At 41.0% G+C, this 9,382-nt stretch overlaps 1 protein-coding gene across 1 annotated transcript; it reads right to left on the bottom strand.

Moving 5' to 3' along the window:
* Positions 1-2,591: 2,591 nt before the first annotated feature.
* On the bottom strand, positions 2,592-9,382 carry LOC139926838 (protein NLRC3-like; the record flags this gene model as incomplete). Its single annotated transcript, XM_078284539.1, has 8 exons — positions 2,592-3,175; positions 3,347-3,393; positions 3,524-3,697; positions 4,560-4,733; positions 6,428-6,601; positions 6,699-8,502; positions 8,865-9,111; positions 9,293-9,382. Coding segments are annotated over 8 exons (3,294 nt in total), but the record flags the coding sequence as incomplete, so codon positions are not given.

Raw genomic sequence — 9,382 nt, 5'->3', positions numbered from 1 at the left:
ACCTTAAAGCGAAAGTATTCAGCAACTTCAACAAGGAAATGAGAGAGAGAGAGGAAGAGAGAGAGAGAGAGAGAGAGAGAGAGAGAGAGAGAGAGAGAGAGAGAGAGAGAGAGAGAGAGAGAGAGAGAGAGAGAGAGAGAATCATTTGGATTTAAAAAATAAGTCAGCTGATATATTATTTGGACAAACATGTTCCCATAAATGTCACTCCAACAGGTCACTTGTGTCTTGGCCAGGTCTCTGTAGAAAAAGAGCTTTATTTTAATCTGAGTGGGACATTTTTTCTCTAAATCTACATCGTTTCATTCATTATGGACTTACATCCATAATGAATAAATCAGTGAAATCTGACAGACGCAGCTTATTCTCCTTTCTCAGTCCTGGGTGTCTGCAGGCTGCTGTCACATCCTCATGACTTCAGTATCAAAGTCTAAACCAGTCTAAACCTGTTGGCAGAAACCAAGTCTGACAGAGAAATAACAGATCAGGTGGTGCAGTTTTATTATGCGTCTATCAAATGGTGAAATTTAACCACATCACCTACAGTGAACTAGACAGCCACCTTGCTGTGATGAAAACATGTTGAAAAAGACTCCGATGTTAACACCCAAATACTGATGTGTTCAGAAGAACTCAAATTATTATTATTATTTTTTACCAAGTCTGTAATTCCAATATACTCTCATTGAAGAACATACAAAATGTGTAAACTTAGCAGTCAGAAGTAGAATCACTGAAGTCAGTAAATCCTGCTGTCACTGACTTGGCCTAAATGATATGCAGTGTGTATCTGAATTAAACTACTAAGAGATTTGTTGGTGCGGAGATTTAGGAGCCTTGAGGAAAACAGATGGGAACCATAGGATGTTATAGGATGTAGATTATGTGTCTGAAATGTGTCAGAAAATACATCTCGACTGCAACAGTGTAAATACTGTAGATCTTACATTTTTTTGTGGAACATCTCCATTGTTTAGCACACGTACCTCTACAGAAGAACATGAAGGGTCAAACACATACTGATCACTCTGGGGACCCGTAGTCAGCACCAGTCACTGTTGGGCTGAAACTAAAAATAATAGCCTACCCTTACTTCTACAAACAAGGCAAAGTAAGGTAAACTATGATTTAATTCTGTGTTCTGGATCATAACTTTTGAGAAGTAATGTTGCCTGTTTTCCATGATCAATACTGAGAGCTGATCAGTGGTGACAGTGGATCCCAGGGCAGCTGATGTTGGAGGCAGACTGCTGCTGAACTGATATGGAGGAGAGTTCTACTAAAGTGAAGCATCATATTAAAGACACTGGTTGTGGAAACTCACAAAATATCTACTTTAAAATAAAGTAGAAACCCTGATAGAATAGGTGCCACCAGATAAAAATAATAGGCTACAACTACCCTAGTGAAATAGTACACAGTAGATAAAAATGAAAACTTCTCCATTTAAAATTATTCTCAAGTCACAGTATTAAGAGGGGTATCATTTACTTTTTAAGCAATTTTATATAATTATTGTCTATAAAATACATCTGTGAAGTTTTTTTCAGTAAAAATCGTTTAGTTATAGCTTTAGCTATTCACTTCCCAGTGTTTGTTTCCCACCTACAAGAAAACAGGTCGTTTTACATAAGCAGCTTCTTATGCTAATGAACTACTGCTCTGATTGGCTGGCCATTCTGGAAGGCCCGCCCTCCTCTTAGCGCTGATTGGTCGATTTCAGACAGTCCAGTGTCTACATAGACACTGGAGCAAAATCTGACTGGCTTGTACAACGGGACGTGTTTTATAGTTGGTGACTGTGGGGAAACGGCACAGTAACATGATTCAGTTTTTTTACTGTGATTACTTCACACCTCCAAGAACCAAAATCACCAGAAATACTAAGAATTGCCACATCCTAGGATACCCCCCCTTTAAAGTACCGCCATTTTTTCATCTTCAGTGCATTAACCTCTGTAGGTTCAGCTAGAGCATCAGTGGTCCAGCTGTGACTGCTCTTTCAAAATAAGCTGCTTTGAAAGGAATTTTTTTTTTTAGTCATGACTCACAAATTATAAAACAATGGAACAAGATATTTCTTTATTTTAGAGCAATAATCACATAAACAAATCATGTTTGAAACTATACTTGTTTGAAAAAGAAATAAAAAACACTGTTCATTTAAACTTCAATTCTGAGAGACAATTGTAGAAAACAAAATACATTTTTAGCTTGGAATAATGAGATACATAAAATATCAAATAAAACAACGTTGCAAAAGAAAGATATTTTAACCTGTCAATAATCAACAGCAGACTACAATTACCTGATTTTTTTTCTGGTTAAATATCTCATTCATTTAATTTTCAAAATAAAATGTCTTCTTCTACACGTGTGATGTTAAAACCATGTTCAGTTACCCTACACATAGAATACACGCGATTTACAGTGATGATGAATCATGTTTGTTTGTGGCTAAATCAGCAGTAAACCTATGTGAAAATACAAACATTAATTTTCTCACTTTAAGATGTGTGTGTGTGTGTTATCTTGTACAGAGTTAACTATCATTTCAGCAGCTGTCTCTGGGCAGCAGTGTGAGTGTTTCTCTACACAGGACGCGACTCCCCTCCCTCTATCTGACGCAGAGACACTGAGGAGTCAAACAACTCAGACCTTAACTTAAACCTAAACTTAAACCCAAAAACAGGGTAGAGGGGTTCAGTGAATGTGGAGTGGAAGGTGTGGAGGTGGATCAGTGTGTCAGAGGAGACTCTGTAGAAGGACAGAGAGCCAGCAGGCCAGTCCAGATACACTGCTACTCTGTCAGAGTCAGACGAGGGGGGGAAACGTATGTCTGTTACTCTGCTATTGTGCCAGGCAGAATAACTATTACCAGAGCAGAACAGACTCCAGGACTTGTCATTCTGTCCAAGCCTACAGTCTTCACCCTTTCCTCTCCTTCTGATTCCTCTGCAAGTCACTCCAATATTAACCCATCCTTTCCTCTCTACCTCCCAGTAACAGCGCCCAGTCAGACCATTTCTACACAGCAACTGTTTCCAGTAGTCAAATCTCTCTGGGTGATCAGGATATGGCTGCTCCTCTTTCACTGCTGTCACCTTTCTGTTGTCTTCAGACAGAGAGAGGTTTCTGTGTGCTGTGTTTGGGTCCAGTGTGAGTTCACAGGCATCTGATGGGGAGAACAAGAGGCAATACAGCAGCAGTTTATGATGTAATAGACCTATTCTGTTCATTATTATTTTACTTATTGGTAGTTTGTTATTAGTTGTAGGCTATGCCTCTGTTTCAATGAGGGTTTAGTTGATAATGTGTTTAATGACACTAGAATAGCTCAACTTACACCTGAAGGGCACTGGTGTCAAGCGAAGCTTTCCACCATGGTCAACACTGTGGAAGAGGTAGACAATACTGAGACAAAGATAAATGGACAAAACCACACAAACACAAATGCAAACACACACACACACACACACACACAGTGCGTAATGTCCTTGTAATATAACGTAGCATAATGTACCTGAGAGAGTCCAGTCTCCAGTGTGGATCCTCCAGTCCAGCAGAGAGCAGCTTCACTCCTGAGTCTCCTGGATGATTGTAGCTCAGGTCCAGCTCTCTCAGATGGGAGGGGTTGGAGCTCAGAGCTGAGGCCAGAGAAGCACAGCCTTCCTCTGTGACCAGACAGCCTGACAACCTACACACACAGTTGAGTTTTCTTTCAGTGATTTATAATTGGCTTTGTTTTTTACTGAGCATTGCTTTTGACTGCTTTAGTGAACAGGAGTTTTGTGAAACAAAGAGCATAGATAAAAGATCAAATAAATAAAACAAATTAGGTTTTTTAATTAGCATAATACTTTCAGTGAATTAGTTGTGATAATGAAGTCGAATGCTACCAAAAACTGTCTATCTAGTGTTTTTATTTGGTCCAATTCAATCAAAAGTTCTTGGATCAATTTGCTGCAGAATCATAGAAGTTGTTTCTGGTATTTTAGGTCTCTACAAAGGAGGCAGAAAGTAGGAAAAATAATGCTATTTTTAAGTTTATTGGCTAATAAGCCTGTGATTATGTAAGATATCAGACTAATCCTACCTAGTTTGGTGGTAGGCGGATAATCGGTGTCAGAGGAGATCTTAAAAAAAACTAGCAAGTTCAGAGATATGGTGTGGGAGTTAAGGCCTGTTTTACAAAACGTTGAATTATAGCGCCACCAATTGTGAACATATTTCATGGGCAACATCTTGCCTCCCTAATCAATCATTGCGCTAAATTTCATATCTCTATCATATACCAACTGGGAAATTATGCAAATGTAGGAGAAAGAAAATAATAATAAACTGGCACAAAATCAGGGTTTGAAACCCTACTAACGAAATATGCTCATGAAAATCATTCACAGGGGTTAGAGATTTTAGTCCAAAAGGTTGGTACCACAACTTGTTTGAAAATAATGTAAGCAGGAAAATCCTACAGACGTTGGGTAGTTTCACTGAAATTAACTAGCATGTAAACCAGGATTTAAATGGTCGTGTTGAACAGGTTGAAGAATCCAGACCTGAGAGTTTCCAGTCTACATTGTGGACTCCCCAGTCCAGCAGAGAGCAGCTTCACTCCTGAATCCCGCAGGTCGTTGTTACTCAGGTCCAGCTCTCTCAGACTAGAGGACTGGGAGCTGAGAACTGAGGCCAGAGCTTCACAGCTTCTCTCTGACAGCTTACAGCCACTCAGCCTGAATGGACATGAAATGATATGAAAATGTCCTATATTTTAATGTAATTACTGTCTGTGTTTTTTTGGGCACTACATTCATATTATTACTATTTAAATTAATAAACTTTATTTATGTAGCCTTTATCTAAAAGCAGAGTTTACAGTGTGTACACTAGGGCCACCCATATTAAAATTGTATCAGACATGGTACTGTATGGTGATTTGGATAAATACATTCACCAAATGGCATATTGTATGTTATGCTGTACAAAACACCATAAAGAATAACAGTAACATATATAATGCTTGTCATCCCCTCTCTCTGTCCTGTCTTTCCTGTCTCTCTCTATTGTGACTGTCTAATAAAGCAGTAATGGCATAATAATAATGATAATAATAATTATAATAATAATAAACAATGTATTGGTATATATTCAACAGTCATATCAGCTGACTGTCAAAAATAATTGTTTCAACAGACTATCTGCTAGATTATTTAAAGGTCCCACATTCTCCACTCTCCAGTGTTTTATTTTGTCTTGAGGTCCATTCAAAGCTGTGTGTGTGGTGTCATGTACCAAAAACACTCTCAATCCATTTCTTCACGTTCATTTTCCAGCATCTCTCTGAGCCTAACCAAGAACAGGCCGTTTCTGTCGCCGTGTCTTTAAGGCTCATTAATATTAACGACCCTCTGTTCCGATTGGTTAACCGTTTCGAGAGTGAAACGTGAGACGCCGCGGCCCGGCGGCTACAGGTAGGGAAAACTCTCCGGTAATAAACGATGACAACCGCTCGACCGCTTTGAAAAAAACACTTTGTTCGTCTATTATTTCTTACAGAAATGATAATGAGCGAACCTTTGTGACGCCACAAAGTTACGGAAGTCCAAACGGCTCGTTTAGAGGCTCGCTTTTCTAATATGGATTGTGTGGATTTAGTTGGCGACCATGCATTAACAGTGGAGTATCAAAATTAAGTGTTAACAAAGTGGAGAGTGAATTTGCTAACCTACGTCCCTCAGGAAGGCATTCCACACTCTAGGGGCCCTGATGGCAAAAGGGCAATCACCCATTGCCTTGAGTCTAGACTGTGGGACAACTGCTAAGGCTTTCTATTGAACAAAATTACAATTTAAAATGAAAATGTACAATAAATTGGCTCTGAAATTCTGATACAGAAGTTGCAGGGTTACCCTTTGCATATTCAGGAATACCATTCAAATCAACGCTCCAGGATGGTCGCAGTGGCGGACATTTATGAACTGACTTAACGGCAAGTCGCTGAGGCGACAGGTTTTTGCAGCAAGGACCAAAGGAGCTTCTCCGTCAACTTGCTGCCAAGGTTTGCTAATATGTTAATGTTGACTAGAAGAGCTAGTGAGTGAAGTACAATCTTTGATAACGCCACGTTGACCTTATCGCTAATGTTAGCTTTCAGTCGAGTTTTGACAGTTTGCTAAGCACTTGTGCAACAGACACATCTGCAGACTTGTTAAGCAAGTGTCATAGACTTAATGGGCTTAATGCCCAGACTTGTATTGTCACCATAGCAATTAACCCTTAAAATTCCATAACTGCCATTTTATGCTGTACTAGCCAAATTACCATGGCAAACAGTGGAAGGACCTTTCTAACCATTCCAGTTCTGTGGCATGAACCGTACTTCAGAGGAGTGTCAAATCAATTGAGAAAAACTGTAAATTGATTTTACCTGAGAGTTTCCAGTCTACAGTGTGGACTCCTCAGTCCAGCAGAGAGCAGCTTCACTCCTGAATCCTGCAGGTCGTTGTTACTCAGGTCCAGCTCTCTCAGACTAGAGGACTGGGAGCTGAGAACTGAGGCCAGAGCTTCACAGCTTCTTTCTGACAGCTTACAGCCACTCAGCCTAAAGACAAACAACAAATTTGAAAATATGTTTTTTTCTCTTCTGTATGAATTTCATATTTAATATGTTGAATCAGTCCAGTTTTCTATAAACCTACACAGATTTATTGGAGACTTTGACCACTGGCAGCAGCCTCAGAAGACCCTCCTCTGAAGCAGAGTATTTCTTCAGGTCAAACACATCGGGCTCTTTTTCTGATGACAGTAAGATGAAGACCAGAGCCGACCACTGAGCAGGGGAGAGTTTCTCTGTGGAGAGACTTCCTGATCTCAGGTACTGTTGGATCTCCTCCACTAGAGAACAGTCATTCAGCTCATTCAGACAGTGGAACAGATTGATGCTTCTCTCTGGAGAAGGATTCTCCCTGATCTTCTTCTTGATGTACTTGACTGTTTCCTGATTGGTCTGTGAGCTACTTCCTATCTGTGTCAGCAGGTCTCGTAGGAGAGTCTGATTGGTCTCCAGTGAAACACCCAGGAGGAAGCGGAGGAACAAGTCCAGGTGTCCATTTGGACTCTGTAAGGCCTTGTCCACAGCATTCTGATAGAGGTGATTCAAGCTAGATTTGTTTCTTAACAGTGTAGACCACCAGGATGTTGATTGTGGTTCTGACAGTAAATTGGCATCCATGTTGATGAATGACAGAAAGACATAAACAGCAGCCAGAAACTCCTGAATGCTCAGATGGACAAAGCAGAACACCTTGTCCTGGTACAGCCCACACTCCTCTTTAAAGATCTGTGTGAACACTCCTGAGTACACTGAGGCTGCTCTGATATCAATGCCACACTCTGTCAGGTCGGCTTCATAGAAGATCAGGTTGCCTTTCTCCAGCTGCTCAAAAGCCAGTTTTCCCAGAGAGAGAATCATCTTCCTGGTCTCTGCAGTCCAGAGTGGATCTGTCTCAGCTCTCCCATGATACTTGACGTTCCCCAGTTTGGACTGAACCACCAGGAAGTGGATGTACATCTCAGTCAGGGTCTTGGGCATCTCTCCTCTCTCATCTGTTCTCAACACATGCTCCAGAACTGTAGCAGTGATCCAGCAGAAGACTGGGATGTGGCACATGATGTGGAGGCTTCGTGAAGTCTTGATGTGGGAGATGATTCTGCTGGCCTGCTCCTCATCTCTGAATCTCTTCCTGAAGTACTCCTCCTTCTGTGGGTCAGTGAAGCCTCTCACCTCTGTCACCATGTCAACACACTCAGGAGGGATCTGATTGGCTGCTGCAGGTCGTGTGGTTATCCAGAGGCAAGCAGAGGGAAGCAGTTTCCCCTTGATGAGGTTTGTCAGCAGCACGTCCACTGAGGTTGACTCTGTAACATCAGTCCAGATCTCGTTGTTCTGGAAGTCTAGAGGAAGTCGACACTCATCCAGACCGTCAAAGATGAACACAACCTGGAACTTGTCAAAGCTGCAGATTTCTGCTTCTTTGGTCTCAATGAAGAAGTGATGAAGAAGTTCCACCAAGCTGTACTTTTTCTCTTTCAGCAAATTCAGCTCTCGGAAAGTGAATGGAAATGTGAACTGTATATCCTGGTTGGCTTTGTCTTCAGCCCAGTCCAGAGTGAACTTCTGTGTTAAGACTGTTTTCCCAATGCCAGCCACTCCCTTTGTCATCAATGTTCTGATTGGTTTATCTCTTCCAGGTAAGGGTTTAAAGATGTCTTCACATTTGATTGTTGTTTCTGGTCTTGCTGGTTTCCTGGATGCTGTTTCAATCTGTCTGACCTCATGTTCATCATTGACCTCTCCACTCTCTCCCTCTGTGATGTGGAGCTCTGTGTAGATCTGATTCAGAAGTGTTGGGTTTCCTGCTTTAGCAATCCCCTCAAACAAACACTGAAACTTCTCCTTCAGACTAGATTTGAGTTCACGCTGGCACACTGCAGCAGGAGTTTCTGAATGAACAAACAACAAATAACATCAATAAATCAATCTTGCAGTATAAGAAGTAGAAGAAATGTTAACATGTCCCCACTCCATTGTATCTATTCAGCTCATCACTGATGGGTGGACAAACAAGTCCTGTCTCTGTGCAGCCCAATGTGAAATGCAACTGTTATGGTGTTGATTTTTTTCATTTTCACAGCACTGTGTTCAGCATTTTACACATTAACCAGTCAATAGTTTTACCAGATTGTTCATGGGGATTGTGCTCATTTACCATTTGATATGGGGCTGTATAGAGCACCCATGAGAAATATCAACATTTATATCAGTGTGGAAATATAAAAATATCTAATTTTCCCTCATGTAAAACCTGTTAAAAGACTCTTATTGTTCTGCAGAGAGTCAGCCAGCTCCTCCTGCTTCATTCTCCTCAGGAAGTGCAGTGTGATCTTCAGAAGTGCCTCTCTGCTGCTCCTCCTCTTCTCTTCCTCCTCACTGTCCATCATCTCCTCATCTTCCCTCTGCTTCTCTAAGCATTCTGGGTAATCTGGACTCAGAACCCTTTGGAACTTCTTCAGCTCGTCCTTCACAAAAGTGATGATGTTCTCCTCAAGAAGCTGGAACAGAATAATATGTAAATTAATCTTTCATACTAATGTTGTGGATTGCAACATCAAATCCATCCATCTGTCATAAGCTCACTGGTCTAAAGAGTGTAGCATGGAGAGTATTATGGCCAGAATGATTGTTTTTCATTTTATTTGCAGTTGAAGTAAAATGTGTTGTACATTTACCTACCGTAAATATGGAGTCCAGGTCTGTTTGATGCTCCTGGGCAGACTGACCACTGGGAACCTCTGACCTCTCCTGGTGGACTCTATGGAGAAT

The sequence above is a fragment of the Centroberyx gerrardi genome, chromosome 7 (genome assembly GCF_048128805.1).
Source record: "Centroberyx gerrardi isolate f3 chromosome 7, fCenGer3.hap1.cur.20231027, whole genome shotgun sequence".
Taxonomy (NCBI): domain Eukaryota; kingdom Metazoa; phylum Chordata; class Actinopteri; order Beryciformes; family Berycidae; genus Centroberyx; species Centroberyx gerrardi.
This window is presented reverse-complemented; position numbering and strand designations above follow the sequence as displayed.